Source organism: Myxocyprinus asiaticus, chromosome 46 (genome assembly GCF_019703515.2).
Source record: "Myxocyprinus asiaticus isolate MX2 ecotype Aquarium Trade chromosome 46, UBuf_Myxa_2, whole genome shotgun sequence".
NCBI lineage: Eukaryota > Metazoa > Chordata > Actinopteri > Cypriniformes > Catostomidae > Myxocyprinus > Myxocyprinus asiaticus.
This window is the reverse complement of record NC_059389.1, coordinates 12,181,931-12,201,942: the sequence shown is the minus strand read 5'-3', so window position 1 is coordinate 12,201,942 and position 20,012 is coordinate 12,181,931. Positions and strand designations below refer to the sequence as shown.

Genomic DNA, 20,012 nt, shown 5'->3' with positions numbered 1-20,012 from the left:
GTATATATATATATATATATATATATATATACACACACACACACACACACACACACACACACACACACACACACACAGTTGTGCTCAAAAGTTTGCATACCCTGGCAGAAATTGTGAAATTTTGGCATTGATTTTGAAAATATGACTGATCATGCAAAAATGTCTTTTATTTAAGGATAGTGATCATATGAAGCCATTTATTATCACATAGTTGTTTGGCTCCTTTTTAAATCATAATGGTAACAGAAATCACCCAAATGGCCCTGATCAAAAGTTTACATACCATTGAATGTTTGGCCTTGTTACAGACACACAAGGTGACACACACAGGTTTAAATGGCAATTAAATGTTAATTTCCCACACCTGTGGCTTTTTAAATTGCAATTAGTGCCGGTGTATAAATTGTCAATGAGTTTGTTAGCTCTCACGTGGATGCACTGAACAGGCTAGATACTGAGCCACGGTGAGCAGAAATGAACTGTAGCGATAGCGAGAACCACATTATAGTGACCACGAGGAGACTAACCCAACGTGACTACCCACCCTAGCAACCGGGCCACCTGAATGCTTAGGTAGCCTGACTGGAGTCACTCAGCACGCCCTGGATTCGAACTTGCGACTCCAAGTATGGTAGTCTTTACTTGCTAAGCTACCAAGGCCCCGCTTAAAACTCATTTTTTAACCACTCCACAGATTTCATATTAGCTACCTATTGTCTACTTTGTGCATGGCACAAATAATTTTTTACAACAATTGTTTACAGACAGATTGTTTCACTTTTAATTGACTATATCAATTCCATTGGGTCAGAAGTTTACATACACTAAATTGACTCTAAGCAGCTTGGGAAATTTCAGAAAATGTCAAGCCTAATTTAGCTTCTGATAGGCTAATTGGAGTCAACTGGAGGTGTACCTGTGGATGTAGTTTATGGCCTACCTTCAAATTCAGTGCCTCTCTGCTTGACATCATGGGAAAATCAAAAGAAATCAGCCAAGATCTCAGGAAAAAAAATTTTGGACCTCCACAAGTCTGGTTCACCCTTGGGAGCAATTTCCAAACGCCTGAAGTTACCATGTTCACGTGTTCAAAAAATAGTATGCAAGTATAAACACCATGAGGCCACGCAGCCATCATCCCGCTCAGGAAGACACATTCTGTCTCCTAGAGATGAATGTAGTTTGGTGCGAAAAGTGCAAATCAATCCCAGAACAACAGCAAAGCACCTTGTGATGATGCTGGAGGAAACAGGTAGACAAGTATCTATATCCACAGTAAAAACGAGTCCTATATCGACAACCTGAAAGGCTGCTCAGCAAGGAAGAAGCCACTGCTCCTAAACTGCCACAAAAAGCTAGACTACAGTTTGCAAGTGCACATGGGGACAAACATCTTACTATTTGGAGAAATGTCCTCTGGTCTGATGAAACAAAAATTGAACTGTTTGGCCATAATGACCATCCTTATCTTTGAAGGAAAAAGGGTGAGGCTTGCAAGCCGAAGATCACCATCCCAACCGTGAAGCAAGGGGGTGGCAGCATCATGTTGTGGGGGTGTGTTGCTGCAGGAGGGACTGGTACACTTCACAAAATAGATAGCATCATGAAGGAAGGAAAATTATGTGGATATATTGAAGCAACATCTCAAGACAGCAGCCAGGGAGTTAAAGCTCTGTCGCAAATGGTTCTTTCAAATGGACAATAACCCCAAGCATACCTCCAAAGTTGTGGCAAAATGGCTTAAGGACAACAAAGTCAAGGTATTGAAGTGGCCATCACAAAGCCCTGACCTCATTACGAATTTGTGGGCAGAACTGAAAAACCATGTGCGAGCAAGTAGGCCTACAAACCTGACTCAGTTACACCAGTTCTGTCTGTTTGACCCAAGTTGAACAATTTAAAGACAATGCTACTAAATACTTACAAAGTGTATGTAAACTTCTGACCCACTGGGAATGTGATGAAAGTATTAAAAGCTGACATAAATCATTCTCTCTACCATTATTCTGACATTTCACATTCTTAAAATAAAGTAGTGATCCTAACTGACCTAAGACAGGGAATGTTTTCTATGATTAAATGTCAGGAATTGTGAAAAACTGAGTTTAATGTATTTGGCTAAGGTGTATGTAAACTTCTGACTTCAACTGTGTGTGTGTGTGTGCGCGTGTATAATATATATATATATATATATATATATATATATATATATATATATATATACATACACACACACACACACACACACACACACACACACACAGGGCCAATGTTTTTAATTTTTAATTAAAATTTTAATAAAAATTAAAAACATTGGCCCTTAACCATGACACAAACACACTGGTGCCATTTTTAAATAGGTGTGGAAAAATAAAATAAAAATAAAAACAGCACATTTGACAATGCCTTGTTAAATTCCCTTCCTGTGCGCATGTGTACATGTGCAATGCAGTCTACTCCAGTACGAAAAATAAATACTTGCCATGACAACCTCACATACCACGCTGACTATGAACACAAGGAGATCTGCCCTAAATTTAGGCAAGCCAGATCTGTGCAGGAAACAAGCTATGGATTCTTACAACATCGATTATGACAACAAAAAAGGAGACAGATAGATAACCGAAGCTCAAGCACTGCCTTATTATCTCCCCACTTTTGCATCCACAAACACTCAAAACTCTACAGAAGTAGGTCTACTGACAATATGGCACCTTTTATAAAGAGAGTACCACTATCTGGCATGCCATGTCATTGAAAAAAAAAAGTTGAAAACAAAAGGATTAAATTCAAAGAATAAATCCTTTAAAATAAAGGAGAGTAATCAGCATACTTGTCCACTTAAGGCATCTTTACACAATCTAGTTCAGCCTTCTCTATGTCTTCTCAAAATTCTGAGTAAAGATGTAATGCCTTATAAAAGCCAGACTTAATTAGTTCTGTGTAGGCTAAATAAAATTCCGCATCAGAGCAGCCTTAATTTGTTGATGATAGAGAATCATTTTTTTATGCAAAAGAACCTATTCATATTTTTATTAATTTCATATTTTTATATTCATAATTTTATATTTAAAACATGAATCTCTACATTATTGGTAACACTTTACAATAAGGTTCCATTCGTTAAAATTAGTTAATGCATTAGGTATCATTAACTAACAATGAACAATAATTTTGTATTAATCTTTGTGAATGCTAGTTGATAACTCAGTTGTTCACTGTTAGTTTACAGTGCATTAACTAATGTTTACATATACAAATTTTTATTTTAAAAATGTATTACTATATGCTGAAATTAACATTACCGAGGATTAATAAATGCTGTAAAAGCACTGTTCATTGTTAGTTCATGTTAAGTAATGTTGTTAACTAATGTTAACAAATGGAACATTATTGTAAAGTGTTACCACATGATTCATGTAAATATATTTGCTGTATAAATGCATTTATTCCAACTCTGAGCAGCATTAAATTGTCTGTGCAAATTAGTGCCCGATATTATCCTTTCACAGATATATCGTATCGGTGTATATGTTTTCCGATATGCGCAGATATTAAAACTTTATTTTTCAGAACATATAATGCAGAAAACAATGCTTGGGTGATTAAGAATTGGTGTCATAGCGTAGTTTTTCCCACAGAGCGTGCTCCGACTCAATTGTTTACAGAGCTGAGCTGAAGGTGGACAATCTTCAGACAGGGCGGAGTTAAGCGGTGCGGAGTTAAGTGGTGACTTCTCGGTAAGTTTCTAACTAGTTTGTGAAATACATACTGGAAAGTTAATAAACAATGATTCCATCATTTTCCCTTTACAATATAACTAATATAATAATAATGTCAAATATTCTTTGATAAAAAATATTTAAGAAAGCAGCCTTCTGAGTACCTTTTTATAGTCATATCGGTGCACAATTGGTGCACAATCCACATAGAAAAGGTCTGTTTTCATTCCAGCTCAAAAATTAACTATATCGGCCACCATATCGGTAATCGGTGAATTTTCCCCCTCTAAAATCAGTATCGGCCTCAAAGATCCCATATCGGTCAGGCTCAGATGCAGTTTCTGTGCCACCTCTGCAGTGTAAATATGGCTTTATTCTCTTAAAGTGAGCATGAGCACGCAAAAGGTTTGTTTATGAAACAAAACCACAACAAAGATGGTTAAAAAAAATTAATTTATTTTACAATGTTAATTTAACAAATATGTCTTGCAACAGTAATAACAACTTGCTATTAAAAACCACTTAAAATAATTACCTAAGTACATGCTGTTCACTGGAATTACTCAGTTCTTATGTAACTCAAACAATATGTAAAAGACGACAGTGATGTTTAAAAAAAAAAAAGTCATTCAAAACCATGAAAAAAAATGTAGAATAAATGACGGTTATTCATGAACTTCTATTAAAAAAAAAAAAACATTTGTGTTATCACACTTCTTTGAGCTGTTCAAACAAAAACAGCATTACTAACAGACACATCCCTCAATGCATCTCATTTCAGCTTATTGCCATGCAAAGCAAGACATTCACATGTGCCACCTGCATGGAACGTGAGTTTATACAGTTGCAGGCATCAAACTGTGGCAATGCAAGGCAGTACCAAAGTACAAAAAGTTCAAAAGCCCTTTTTAAGCAAGCGCCTAGTTCCTCTTTATGTTGTTCACTGATAGCTTCACCACAAACCGAGAAAGATGACAAAGACACAATGTACTCCCTGTTACAATATCACAGTGTTCTAAACACATTTATATACCTTGTTTATACATTTTCACAGCTGTCTTAAAGGAAGGCACATTAAAGCTTTTTAAGTATATAAAAATGAATATTCTGGGGTAAAAAAAAAAAAAAAAAAAGAAAAAACTATACCTTTACACTTCGGCACTATTCTACATCAGTGTTTCTCAATCCTTTCCTGGAGTACCACTAACACTCCACATTTTGGAGGTCTACTTTATCCAACACACCTGATTCTACTGATCAGCTCAGTAGAATGCTCCTTGATTTGAACAAAGTATGTAAGGGAGACATCCAAAATGTGTAGTGTTATTGGCATTCCAGGACAGGATTTAGAAGCACTGTTCTACGTCATTTTGTAGTTTAAGTAGTGCGAGTAGAATGTTAATACTGAAAATGCAACAAAAAGAAGTGAACTATGTGTACCTGGATGATGCACTTTTTGAACCGTCAAAACAGTGTGGAATGTTGGACACTTCATGCACTCAGCGTTCGCGGCTTGCCTAACGTAGCTGAAGGGGCGGAGTTACCTGGCTGCCATGCTGGTCTGACAAAACAATTGTAAACAATGGACAATGTAGCAACTAGCTAAACATATACAGAGACAGCACCTTACAAATGTGATTTGAATGCTTTACCATCACCCCACATTGTGTGTGAATATGTACGCTGTTTGGGATGCAAGCGTAGGGATAAATCTGAAGTTAGCTTATACGCTTAAGCTAGCGGCAACACAGCATGCATTTAAAACGGCACTTCCGTCAGCTGTTAAATGGTGAATGCTTCAGTGTAGTAAAAAAAAATGTTAAGTGTTCCATTTGGGACGATACTAAACTTTTAAAATTCACAGACTCATAGGTGAGTGCATTGTGTATATTGTAAGTGCATAGTGAATCATTTGGGACACGGCTTATGTAATTAAGCTTGACAGCAAAGGAAAAACAAACATTTTAAATTTTCTATTTTAAACGTCTTTCCATGTTCTTCCATGAATCATGTCTTTTGCAAACTGCATTCTTCCAAAAGAACTGCCAACCACAAAGACATCACAGTTAGAACTGACACCATTAGAGAGAGAATGCACATTACGAGGCAACCAAACCAGTCAATGGACAGATATTTTGTTCATCCGGTGTTTTTGGGTACAGAAAAGACTGCTCAGCCGAGTTACATAATGTTGTTAGTATGGGTGTAGCTCTGTGCGGTTAGTGCTGGCACACTCAGAAAAAAAGAATGCTTGCATTCAAACTTTAAAAAAAAAAGGGCCATAGACAGCATTACATAATTGTCCTGGAAGGAAATATGGCCCAAGTAAACCTTCCTCTGTTAAACTTCCTCAAATTAAACACCACAAATTATATCTTCATACTTGCCACACAATAAACCATTATTTAACATTTTTAAAAACATTAGATGAGACATTGCCAATAAAAAAAATAAAAAAATAAAAAAAAAAACATTCTATTTATTATTAAACACAGACATTAACTACGTTTCCATCCAAGGATTTTTTTGTGAAAAAAGTTTTAGCGCATCAAAACAAAGCTGATGGAAATGAAAATTATCGACATAAGTGTCGACATAATATTTTTCCGTTTAACTCTAGCACATAAACTCTATGCCAATACTTCAAATGTTGCGAAAAACTAGTTTGGAAACAATTTTTGTCAAGAAAATAGGCATTAATGGAAAAATGACAGAATTTACCCCAATCGTTAGCCTGTGTTAATCATGACGACAAGGTATAGCCTACATCCTTGAAAGCCAATTTATTGTACGTGATTATGGATTGATCTTAACGGAACAGCACAGATCCGATGCTGCATACATGACACTTCAAATATCTCATATCATGCACATCGACAAGTGCACAGAGAACAAATGAATGGCCACTCTTTGCGATTAATTTAATCGCGGTAGCCATCCGTTTATTTATTAAAGTTGCTTTTCCACACCATTCAAAATAATAGACGGCAGTCATGAAATTAGCCCAAAATACAAAAAACATTTCTGTGCACAGAGATGTTTTAAATTAAAAAGAAATACTAGGAGAAAAGCTTCAGTGTGCTTTTTTGGAACAATCACACAGCCCATTTATATTAAATTACTGTTTAGCTTACTTTTTAAAAAAATGCCAGCAAAATTCCCTGTATTAAATTAAATTAACAAATGAATAAAGCATTAAATAAAATAATTAATTACCAAATGCAAAACTGAATATTTTTAGACCTATATATGCCTTTTCTTTACAAAAACTTAAATTAGCCTTACCCTGTTCTGTAGATGAAAGAAGTCGGCTAAATGACATTCTCAGAATGTTCTACACTTTTTCAAGACTATAAACTATCTGAACTCAGCATTGGACAAATAGTTCTCTTTCAGAAAACTAGCTTTTGAACATTTTAAAACTTTTAAATATTTTAAATCTAACCCTTTACCTCGCATCGCATTTGCTGAGCTTCTTCAGAAAATGTAAATTGCATTATGACACTAAAATTAATTTTAGATGACAATCAAGTTCAGTTAGTCGTTAAAAGTTGCTGGACAAATATGCGGGACATAATGCAGCTGTGATGGCAATGCTATAGATTAGATGATTGTTCAAAATAGCCTACTGAATATCAGGAATGTATCATATGTAAACCCTGATATTACACCACATCAATTTTTCTGTAATAGCTGTGCACACAGCATTTACACATTAATGGATGGTCCTTATACTAAGACCGAAAGTTTCCCCCACTACTTGGTGCAGGTTGCCAGCTTGAACAGGGCCATGACAATCCGCTTTCAGGTCGAACCAGTGGCAACCTGCGATAGGCGCAACATCAGGAGGACCAATATTATAGCCCTATCTGAAGGGCAACAGCTCCATTTTGATTGCAATTCCTCGTATTCTGATTGCATTTATTTGTGAAATTAAAATGACAGTAAGCTGGCTAATTTCAATGAATTGTCTCAATCCTCTCCCCATTTTACCAAAACTTCAGAGGAAAAAAATTAGGGACATCTGGGAGGCGAAAGGTACTCAATTAGCGATAAACACAAATTTCTGTATGGAAACGGCTTAAGGGCAGATTTCATTTGCGATAAATCAAAACTTATGGACAAAGAGTTTTTTTTATTTATTTTTTTTAAGCATGATGTCATCATACCATTTTTATCGATAAAAGACCATTTGAATGGAAACAGGCAGAAGACAGCAAATTTCACAAACTTTTTTTTTACGCATTTTCACTTTGTCGATAACAAAATACCGCAAAAAGTGGATTGAAACTAGGCTATTGTAATCTGTAGTCAGCCTTGGGAAACCAAAACACACAGAAAAAGTCTCCTTACCTGTAGTAGCGGGACTGCAGATACGTTGAACACACAGCTTTGGAGACGTGGCTGGCAGAGCCAAAGTCAATCACTTTCACACGGAACGGTTGTCTTACAGGATCTACCAGCATAATGTTCTCTGGTTTAAGATCAGCGTGGATCAGGCCCAAGCTCTTGAGCTTCTTCAGCGCAGTGCCCACCTGTTGCAGCACAGGCCTAATCACTTTCAACGGCAAAGGACTGAACTTGTTCTGCTTGAGGAAGTCATACAGGTTCTGCTCCAGCATTTCGAACACCAGACAGGTGTGGTTCCTGTGCTGGAAGCACTCAAAAGCCCGCACCAGGTTATGCTCCTCTGCGTTCTCCCCGCTTAGTCGGGCCAAGATGCTCACCTCAATCTGGCCCTGCCGTGCATACGATGGGTGGTTCTTCAGTATTTTCACCGCCACGATCTCATTGGTGCCCCTTTTCCAACATTTGACCACTTGACCAAATGTACCACGCCCCAAGAATTCCAACACTTCGTAGGTGTGCTTCATGGAGCACAACACTTCGTGTTGCACCAACTGATATTCGCCATCCCCTGCCCCCTTTCCTGTTCCATTCTGCTCAGGTGGAGCAACGCCCACTGCGGTCGTGCTGCCAACATTTGTTTGCAACATGGCAGGTAGAGTCAAATACTCCTCTACTATCTGCATGATGCTCTTGCCCTTCTCAAACTCCTCACCGTCACATTTAAACCCACATTTTTGGGTTCCGTCAAGCGAATTCAAACCACCGTTCTTCTCGTCGTCTCCTGCCCCTCCTGGAGCACTAGAACTACAACTACTAAGTATGTTTTGGCCACTGTCTCCACTTTCTTCTGCAATTGTTGCGTCCGCTCTGAAGAAATACTGAAGGTCACCCTCAGATGCCACTCGTGTGTATAGCGAAGAAGCCCTTTCAAGGAGCTCCTGAGGAGCTGTAGAGGATTCCTTCTGTATTGAGAAGGCCTGTGCACCACAGGGTTTCTCACTAGTCACCGCTTCAATTCGTGACAAGGGTATAATATCTGTAGGGTGTGCGATGCCAAGATTCACACCGACCACGTAAGTGCGAGGGATATTTTCATAGTAAACACAGCTGCTGGGATCGATTTTCTTCGCTCTGCAAAAGGCACTTGTCTGGGGTTGATAAAAATATGGTGGGCAGACCGTAACCTGTGAGGCCATACCTAGAAAGATGAGAAATGTTAGAGAAAAAACTGTTAGCCATTGTTAGTAATTTTACAGATGCTGTTCATATTGTCAAAACAAAAACTTCTAAGTTCATTATTATATTAGAGGTTCAAATATGCAATCACCTTTTCAATTACAAAGGCCCCGCTTACACCTGGTATTAAGATGGGATTGGGCGATCCGTTTGAAACAGGGATGATGCTCAAGACAGGTGTAAACGAGGTACAAAATGTTTTGAGATTTGTTCACATCAACCGCATTGAATTATTGCAAAAAAGTCTAAATTAAAATAATCATTTTAGGTTTTTGGCCCAGTGTGTCCAGAATGTTTGGTTTCAGCCAAGAATTTTCATTTCAGAGCATCACTAAAAATAAATATTATTATAAGCACACTTTCGTGGTCCAGAGAGAACACGAATGCAACACGCAAATGAAACACATGAACAGATGAGAAGCATATTAAGCGCTTATAAAGCACAAAACACGAGATGAATGTCACTGAATTTGCTTGGGCGGCCGCTGGAAAAATTTTAATGCCCAAAAAATCCTATTCATGTTTCTTAAATTCTCTCATTCTCACGTGAAGCCCTGCCCACTGATGGATACACCCACACTGTGCACATGGATATTTACATATCGAAATACACAATATAGCAAAATCTATATCTTGATTTATATTGTCATATTGCCCAGCCCTAGATTGATGTATGTTACCACTCAAAATCTGAACACAAGTGGTCAAAAGAGACGCATATCATGACGAGGTGTAAACAGTGATTTGTCTTGCCTGTCCACTTGTGATCGGATTGGCTAGAATGCATCTTAATACCAGGTGTAAACAGGGCCAAACACTGCAATAAAAGGGTGAGTTGAACCAAACACACTCTCAGCTGTGGTAAATACAGGCTTAACAAAAGTTGTAACAATGAAGACCTCACTAATATTAGACCAAACTCTTGAGGGAAAGTGTGTAAACTACAAAAGGCATCATGAATGAGCCATAAAAGCAAGTGATATCATGTTAGCAGATACAGACAGACGGTTGACCATTAGGGATTAGCTGTCTTAGGTTCATGGGAGACAGCCTACTTATGCTGGTACAACATATGGCACAAGTTTAGACACGTGGACAGGTGTGGCTGTAACACACCCATACGCTTACACTCTCAAACACTCATCATAACCCAGTTATTTTTCAGCTAACAGAGATAAAGCAAAAGAAACATGTCACTTTTTACGAAGAGATTCATTCTTGAGAAATGCATGTATGATGGATTTTTTTTCCCAGTGTCATGATATAATAGCCATTAAATTATCAACTTATGTTTAGGCAACTTTTATATAAGAAATGACTATGCAAACAATGCTTAAGGCCATGTTTGAAACAACAGATTCCCTCAAGCTTTAAAAGGACATTCCCTTCTAGAGGCCTGTTTTGTGAGGCCTGTCCTAAAGTAGAGTAATCCTCCAGTAGCAAGAGGCACCAGCCACGGTGTTGGGTTACAGGTCTCTATACTGTGTTTTCTGCCTTCTGCTATAAGCAGGTGGGAACTGACCTTTCCCCATGTCAAGACCTAATTGGGGTTAGGGGAGAGATGGCACAGGGATAACACACCTGTTGATATGGCAACTGTTTGGGCTATTAATGTTTAATGGCAAGGAATTACAGGGAACTAAAGTCTAGGCACAAAACAAGGATGAACTCTTGGTCTATTATATATAGAATGACTATTGTTTTACATGTTAGGCCTATATAAACATCAATTACATTTATAATTTCCTTCCATGATATAAGAAGAGTGAACACTGCTACAGTGATCATGTTAAAAATGTATTTTCTGTATTGGTATACAAAATGTAACTTAACAAAACTACAAGGAAACATGAATGCATAAATGATGTGTAGACAGAAAATGCTAAGTTTTGCATAAGCTGTATTAAGCCTAGTTACAACTGGTAGAGCACTAAGCAGCATGTTATCAGGGGCCGGTTGCACCAGCTATACGTATGTTACAACTTAGCCTAGTTGTGGCGTAAATGGGCACTAAGTCACAATTTACGCACTACAAAATATGCGAGCGTTGCACCATTAAACTTAGGTAGAACGTAACCCTACGTATAAACTAAATATTCACAGAAGCCTCCGAGGAGGAGTAACGATTGGAATAAAAAAATCAGACTCACGAAATGACATCAATGAGCTCATGTTTTGGTTGACAGGCTTCAGTCCTTTCAACATATAGGATGGTGTTGACATTTAAACTCGTTTACATTTACGGAAGTAAGCATTATGTAAAAAACTTACTTCTTCAGCATGAGACCAATCCAACGGTGCACTTTCCTGTGCACGCTGCCCGGTGTCAAGTTTCAACATATCCGAAATAGATATTAAAATGAATAATTGTCTATTTTTCCAGCCTGTTGTATTAGTATTTATTTATTTATTGTCCCTTATCCATTTTAGATACAGTTATTGAATATTGCTATTTACATAAGCTACATATATCATTATTGAAATCTTGTTTTATTACATATCGTATTTCAATGGGGATATCATTTATTACAGCTTACAGTTACGGGCAAACAAGGTTTGAACAAGATCAAACTGAAATTCACGGCTGTTTAACACTTCTGTGTACAAATTGGAAGGCTGTTTATTGGATCAATACAAGTAAACGTCATATTATGCAACTATGCATTACTTTACGGAGAGCTTATGACCTACTAAAGTCTTGCCTTAAGAAAAGGTGGTGCAACCAAATTAAGCACTGACTTAGTTACAAACTAACTAGTAGTTACTAAGCGCTTAGTGTGAACTTTACGTCTCAACTTAATTGAGACCTTACGCACTGCTGGTGCAACCCGACCCAGGTTCCTACAGGTACCACCAGTATTGCGGATAACCCCTCTCACGGACTTCACCCTCCTGCCATCTGGCAGAAGGTACAGGAGCATCCGTGCCGCCACCACCACCAGCAGACTCCGCAACAGTTTCTTCCCGAGGCAGTCAGATTACTCAACACCCTGCTGCCTCCCAATGCTCACCTGGCCCAGTATGACTCAAATGCATTGCACACATGCATTTTACAAAGCTGCATCAGTCACATATTATTATGCAACTCATTTTTGCTATACCTAAATAGTATTTGCTATACCTAAATACATTATGCTATACTTATTGCTGCTACACAATAGTTTACAGTCTACTTCTAATTTTCTGAGTATTTATTGTCCTACGTATCTATTGTTCTGTTCTGTTTATTTATTGTCCTGCACTCTGTGGTGTATTGCACTTTATGTAGTCTTGCGTACTGTTCTGTCCTGTATTGCACCATGGTCCTGGAGTTCCAATGTATATAAGCTATATAGAGGAATGACAACAAAAACCCACTTGACTTGACTAAAGAAAGCAGAAGTCAGCTGCTAACAGATTACCAGGCCTGTGCATTTTAGGAGGATTGAGCAACATGCGTCTCGCTTGTTTGTATCGATAAGATCAAAGGGTGTAAGTATACACGCAAGTGCATACGCAACATATCAAATGTACTTCTGTAAATCAGTTTAGCACCAATCTAAGACGGACCAAACTAAGCAGCAGGATTTAGGTAAACATTACGGATTTTCCTGGTGAGTTGCTAAACTTTACGAACATTTAAACATTAAAAGCTTTAATTAAAGAACACATTCGTGGAATTTATTAAAACCATTTAGTAAAAACAGCCCACAACACACAAAACCGAACGCTGCGAAACATTGCAATCAAGTTTTTGGTGTGGCAACTTTTTTTTTTTTTTTTTTCACAACAACCGTGAGCTCGCGATCACTCGCCCTAAGTCGAGCCTGGTTTCATACGTTTACTTTTAACTATAATGCACTTACTAACGCCTTTTCAAACTGTTAAAATTCCCTTTACCTTCACAGATAGCAGCTGTGGTGGAACTGCAGGTCTTTAGAGAGCATGTTCAGGTTTAATTCGCACCCAGTGCATGCTCGACGCGCTCGCGCTGCCATCTTGTCCTCTCGCTGGACGACGAGGAAGGGAAAAAACACAAGCTACCTCATTTTCAAGTGCGCATAACTCGCCTACTTAGCCATCCACGGGAACCGAACAAGGCCCAGCGTAGGATTAAGGATGTCCTCTTTTGTCAGGGAAGGTTTTTGTCGTCATTTCGAGGAGGTTTATGCCTCCTTAGTTTGTTTCTTCCTGACGACGACGGACAAACTCTGCAGCTGTAACTCACTCGAGCTCGCTCAGCTGAGCGCTCGAGAATGCGCTTGTTCTTCTTCTTCTTCCTGTGAGTTTCAGTGGGATCTGACAGTTGTGAGGTGGACGTCTATTCCACCAGCAGGGCTGGAGAGACACAGCGCAGAAAGATGAATGCCCACGGAAGAACGGAACAGTTTTGCTGTGCAGTGTCCCCGTCTGGTAGGAACATGCAGTTTCAGTGGAGCGCCTGAAAGAAGCCGAATTGAATAATGCATGTTTAAATATACATAATAATAATAATAATAATAATAATAATAATAAACTATATTTAAAAATAAAATTAAAATTTTTTAAATATAGTTTTTTAACCTTGTATTAAGGGTTTTAATTTATTTAGAACATACACAGTTCTGGAAATAATTAAGAGACCACTATGTCTTATATAATAATATAATATATGTGCAAATACATTTGACAAACGTTTTGTGTTAAAGACAAAGAGTATGTTTGAAGACCTATTTATATAAGAGGAGAAAATGTAAAAGATAATAGCCTATTTAACAATTTTATTTATAAATAACAATGTTCTTATTTAATCTACTATAACAGTAGCGGTTCTAGCTTGTATGGTGCCCTGGGTGAAACCCGCTTCAACACGCCCCCAAAGTTGTTGACCGGTGGTGGGGCCCCCTCGTACCCCCCCACACACAAGATGCCGCCCTGGGCAACTGCCCATGTCGCCCATGCCTAAATCCGCCACTGTACTATAATATAATGTAATATAATAGTTGAGCACATACATTTGACAAAAGTTGTAGAAGCAATTTTTTATAAATATGATATTCAATTATACATACAGTGGCAAGAAAAGTATGTGAACCCTTTGGAATTACCTTCATTTCTGTATAAATTTGTATTCAAATCTGGTTTGATCTTACAATAATGAACAAACTCAATCTGTTTTAATTAATAACACACAAATTATTGTATTGTTCTTGTACATATTGAATATATAATTAAGACATTCACAGTGTAGGCTGAAAAAGCTTTGTGAACCCCTAGGCTAATGACATCAACAAAATGAAAGAGTCATGAGTCAACAAACCTGGCATCCAATTAAAATGAGATTGGAGGTGTGGGTAAGAGCTACTTTGACTTATAAAAAGCACTCTTTTATTTTGAGTTTGCTATTCACAAGAAGCATCTGCAGACGTGGGCCATGCCATGCAAAAAAAAAAAAAAAGAGATTTCAGAAGACTTACGATCAAGAATTGTTGCTTTGCATAAAGCTGGAAAGGGTTACAAAGTTATCTCAAACAGCTTAGATATGAATCTGTCTACAGTTAGACAAATTGTCTATAAATGGAGACAATTTAGTACTGTGGCTACTCTCCCTAGAAGCAGCCATCCAGGCAAGCTGACTCAAAGGGCACACAGCAGAATGCTTAATGAGGTCAAAAAGAACCCAAGAGTGACAGCTAAGACCTGAAGGAATCATTGGAACTGGTTATCATCTCTGTCCATGAGTCTACTATACTGAAAACATTAAACAGCCATAGTGTCTATGGCAGGACACCACGAAGGAATCCACTGCTTTCCAACAAAAACATTTCTGCGCACCTGAAGTTTGCCAAAGACTTTTGAAAGAAATTGTGACATTTTGGCATTGATTTTGAAAATATGACTGATCATGCAAAAAACAGAAAAAACTGTCATTTATTTAAGGATAGTGATCATATGAAGCCATTTATTATCACATAGTTGTTTGGCTCCTTTTTAAATCATAATGATAACAGAAATCACCCAAATGGCCCTGATCAAAAGTTTACATACCCTTGAATGTTTGGCCTTGTTACAGACACACAAGGTGACACACACAGGTTTAAATGGCAATTAAAGGTTAATTTCCCACACCTGTGGCTTTTTAAATTGCAATTAGTGTCTGTGTATAAATAGTCAATGAGTTTGTTAGCTCTCACATGGATGCACTGAGCAGGCTAGATACTGAGCCATAGGGAGCAGAAAAGAACTGTCAAAAGACCTGTGTAACAAGGTAATGGAACTTTATAAAGATGGAAAAGGATATAAAAAGATATCCAAAGCCTTGAAAATGGCAGTCAGTACTGTACAATCACTTATTAAGAAGTGGAAAATTCAGGGATCTCTTGATACTAAGCCAAGGTCCGGTAGACCAAGAAAGATTTCAGCCACAACTGCCAGAAGAATTGTTTGGGATACAAAGAAAAACCCACAGGTAACCTCAGGAGAAATACAGGCTGCTCTGGAAAAAGACAGTGTGGTTGTTTCAAGGAGCACAATACTTGTTGATCCCTCTTCAATCATAGCGCTTATGGTTGTGACCATAAAGCTCTATTTTGGTTTCATCTCTACAAATTACAGTGTGCCAGAAGCTGTGAGACATGTCAAGGTGTTGTTGGGCATATTGTAACCAGGCTTTTTTGTGGCATTGGCTTCTTTCTGGCAACTCGACCATGCAGCTCATTTTTGTTCAAGTATTGTTGTATTGTGCTCCTTATCTGCTCCCCATGGCTCAATATCTAGCCTGCTCAGTGCATCCACATGAGAGCTAACAAACTCATTGAATATTTATACACAGACACTAATTGCAATTTAAAAGGCCACAGGTGTGGGAAATTAACCTTTAATTGCCATTTAAACCCATGTGTGTCACCTTGTGTGTCTGTAACAAGGCCAAACATTCAATGGTATGTAAACTTTTGATCAGGGCCATTTGGGTGATTTCTGTTACCATTATGATTTAAAAAGGAGCCAAACAACTATGTGATGATAAATAAATTTATATGATCACTATCCTTAAATAAAAGACAGTTGTTTTTTGCCTGATCAGTTATATTTTCATAATCAATGCCAACATTTCACAATTTCTGCCAGTGTATGCAAACTTTTGAGCACAACTGTATATATCCTGCAGGATTATGTCAGGGTGGCTGTGCACCAGCTGAAGCTCAAAAGAAGTTGAGTGATGCAGCAGGACAATGATCCCAAACATAGAAGTAAATCCACTACAGAATGGCTTCAATAAACGAAAATAATTTTTTTGGAGTGGCCCAGTCAGAGCCCAGACCTTAGCCCAATAGAGAAGCTGTGGAATGACCTCAAGAGAGCCATTCACACCAGACATCCTAAGAATATGGCTGAGCTGAAGCAGTTCTGTAAGGAAGAATGGTCCAAAATTCCTTCTGAATTTTGTGCAGGTCTAATCTGCAGTTACTGGAAATGCTTGGTTGATGTTATTACTGCCAAAATAGGTTCAACCAGTTATTAAATCCAAGGGTTCACTTACTTTTTCCACAACACTGTGAATGTTTAATGGGAAGTGTTCAATTAAGACATGAAATATTATAATTGTTTGTGTTGTTAGCTGAAGCACATTGTGTTTGTCTATCCTTGTGACGTTGATGATGAGATCACATTTTATGACCAATTAATGCAGAAGACCAGCTAATTCCAAAGGGTTCACATACTTTTCTTGCCACTGTATAATTTATAAAAAAAAAATATTAATACATAATAGTTGTGCACAATAATTTTACAAAAGTTGTATGTTCAAGACAAAAAGCATGGTTAAAGACCTGTTTATTTAGGAGAAGCTTATCATTTAAAAGCTGTCATGGATATTTCACAAGAAACAACACACAACACTAAGTCTGCAAAGTAGGTGGGAAAAAAACATGACTAATGATTACACAGTGGTGGAAGGTGGTGCACAGTGTAGTTTATGGCAAATGCACATGAATCATCTCATAAAAATGTGGGTGCTTCATATATGTACACATTTAACATTATAATTGAAAGAATGTGCCAATTCTGTTTAAAATAACTGTGGGTAATACTGCATTGATAAGACAAACATTAGAGGTTAATGAAAGTAAAAAATTAAAAAAATAAATAAATACATATGTAGTTTAGGTATCTTTTGTAAAACAGGATCAGCATTGATAGAAACATTATGTTTTAAGAAGAAAAAAAAAATCTGTAAAAAGACTTCAATATGGGAATATTCAGCTGGTTAAAAGCAACTTAATCTTAACAATAAAGAGAAAAAGGTGCATTTGAATATGGGTGGCACTTCACAAACTAAGGCAACAGTCAAACACAGTACATGCTTTCCCACAGATATAACCACAATCCAACCAAATTAGCCAGAAACCTCACAATAGTTTGGGCCTTGACAGCAAATTTAAAATTAATCTAAATATTGCTGGAAGCAGTTATTTAAATATTTAGTTACACACAGTAACAGTATTTGAAATTACTTAATTATCCTCTCTTACAATTCAGTAGACTTTTGTAACCATTAACCATTGTATCCAAAAGTAATCCAAGCTTTAGGCAAATCTCTGTCTGGATACATTCATAAATATTTCCTGATATAGAATGTAATGAGATGAGGACAGGAATGTTCATAAATGACAAAACTCCCTTGGTAACGGTGCTAGCATGTGAGCATTCAAGGGTAAATTAGGTACTGTATTTCATAGACACTATAATTTGCGTATTATTATTATTATTATTATTATTATTATTATTATGTAGCTACAATAGATAGCATGTAAAAGCCAGGACCATAAGTGCTTAGTATCTTGGATGTTTGTTTACACATCAACACTTTCCCCTTGTTTCAAAATATCTTGTAGGATCTTTTGGTAGAAAGGAGAATACACTAGTTTGTTGAAAGTCACCAAACGTCCCAGCTTAACAGCAATCTCCTCCAACTCTTTGCTGATGGGTGCCAGACCCCCAGGGAGGGCTGGGGCACTCTTGTGAAAGCTTGACTCCAGGAACCCCAGAAGGTAACTCTGGATTCGGGAATCTGATAGGGAGATTAGATATCTAGAATTAGTATTTGGGTTAACACAGCACATTTTATCCACAAAACTCAGAGGGGTGAGCTTACCAATGACCTTACGGATGGGGTTGTCTGCGGACTTGACAGCTACAATTTGGCCTTTCAAAGTGCTCTCTCTGTCTGCAGAAAACGGGGAAAAGCCATGCTGAGACAAGCATCCTTTGAGCTCCAAACACAACTTCTCTCCAATGGCAGCAAAGGTATCATCTGCTTTAAAGGACCTATAAAGCGCAACAAAATCAAAGCATAAGCATCATCTGTGGAAATGGGGAATTGTGTGAGACATCACAAATACCCCATTAAATGAATTATCTTAAACGTACGGTGTGTACATTTCCGCTAATAGAATCTTAATGGTTTTCTTGAGTCTCTCCATGAGGCCCGGAAGTCCAGAAATGGCCTCTCCAGCACTGTTATACACTATGAGCAAGACTGTTGCCACCAATGCCAGCTGTTCCAGTTCCTGCTGCATCTCCTGAAACCTGGACTGGTCCATGAGAAAAGTCTATGGGATCAAAAAAGGCATACAAATGAGGAAAAGGTAACAGAAAAATGACATTTTCACATTGACAAGCAAGTAAAGAATGAAAAAATAAAGAGTACAACAGTTTTTTTTTTTTTGTATTGCGCATTGGTAGAAATGTGTAACGTGCTATGCTATTGTGACGATTAGTGGGCAGGACAATAATGTTTAAAGGGATAGTTCACCCAAAAATTCTCTCATAATTTACTCACCCTCATGTCATCCCAGATGTGTATTATTTTCATTCTTCTGCTGAACACAAACGAAGATTTTTAGAAGAATATCTCAGCTCTGTAGGTCCATACAATGCAAGTGAATGGTGGCCAGACCTTTCAAGCCCCAAAAATCATATACAGGCAGCATAAAAGTAATCCATATGACTCCAGTGGTTTAATCCATGTCTTATGAAGCGATATGATAGGTGAGGGTGAGAAACAGATCAATATGTAAGTCCTTTTTTACTATAAATCTCCACTTTCGCTTTCTTCTTGATTGGTTCTTAGTGATTCACATTCTTTGTGCATATGGCCACCTACTGGGCAGGGAGGAGAATTTATAGTAAAAATGGAATAAAATATTTATCTGTTTCTCATCCACACACAGTGTTGGGTGTAATGCATTACTAAGTAATAAATTACTGTAATTAAATAACTTTTCAGTAATTTAATTAGTTACTTCAAATGTAATTGCATTAAATACTGTATAGAATATAGAACAATATCTATATAAAAACAATAGTGAATTTAAAATCAAAATTTAACGTCTAATGTTAAAATATATATTTTCTAATTTAACGCTTCCCCCTTAAATTCTTTGGCCAGTTCATGAATAATTTATTTGATTTTCTATGATTTATTTGAAAGAATTAAAAGAACAGTTTAATGTTTATCCCTGTATTTTTCATTTGGTCAAGGTTGATAAGATTTTAAGAATGTAATTAATAATAAGTAATGTAATTATGTTTCAGACAGAGTAATTAGTACTGTAATCTAATTACACTGTAGAAGATGTAATTAGTAGTTAGTAATGAATTACTTTAAGAGTAACTTACCTAACACTGCCCACACCTATCATATCGCTTCAGAAGACATGGACTAAACCACTGGAGTCATATGGA

At 37.4% G+C, this 20,012-nt stretch overlaps 2 protein-coding genes and 1 long non-coding RNA gene across 12 annotated transcripts in view; 1 reads left to right on the top strand and 2 right to left on the bottom strand.

The window, feature by feature from the left end:
- LOC127435627 (homeodomain-interacting protein kinase 3-like) overlaps positions 1–13,328 on the bottom strand; it is a 59,890-nt gene extending 46,562 nt beyond the window's left edge. For both annotated transcript variants that reach the window (XM_051689223.1, XM_051689224.1), the window contains exons 1-2: positions 13,188–13,328; positions 8,076–9,270 (exon numbers count right to left, since the gene is read on the bottom strand). In XM_051689223.1, coding sequence (XP_051545183.1) covers positions 8,076–9,268 — 1,193 coding nt within the window. In that variant the 5' untranslated portion in view covers positions 9,269–9,270; positions 13,188–13,328. The remainder of the gene's footprint in view (positions 1–8,075; positions 9,271–13,187) is intronic.
- LOC127435634 (uncharacterized) overlaps positions 12,772–20,012 on the top strand; it is a 41,430-nt gene continuing 34,189 nt past the window's right edge. For 4 of the 8 annotated variants that reach the window (XR_007896265.1, XR_007896260.1, XR_007896267.1 and 1 more), the window contains exons 1-4: positions 13,564–13,700; positions 18,161–18,316; positions 18,499–18,572; positions 18,740–18,913. This is a non-coding gene — a long non-coding RNA (uncharacterized LOC127435634). Of the gene's footprint in view, positions 12,902–13,195; positions 13,701–18,160; positions 18,317–18,498; positions 18,573–18,739; positions 18,914–20,012 lie in introns of those variants that run through there. The other 4 variants (XR_007896261.1, XR_007896262.1, XR_007896264.1 and 1 more) reach the window with 4 other exon arrangements.
- LOC127435628 (T-complex protein 11-like protein 1) overlaps positions 16,282–20,012 on the bottom strand; it is a 32,573-nt gene continuing 28,842 nt past the window's right edge. The window contains exons 8-10 of one of the 2 annotated variants that reach the window (XM_051689225.1): positions 18,696–18,877; positions 18,421–18,593; positions 16,282–18,336 (exon numbers count right to left, since the gene is read on the bottom strand). In XM_051689225.1, coding sequence (XP_051545185.1) covers positions 18,119–18,336; positions 18,421–18,593; positions 18,696–18,877 — 573 coding nt within the window. In that variant the 3' untranslated portion in view covers positions 16,282–18,118. The remainder of the gene's footprint in view (positions 18,337–18,420; positions 18,594–18,695; positions 18,878–20,012) is intronic. The other variant, XM_051689226.1, reaches the window with a different exon arrangement.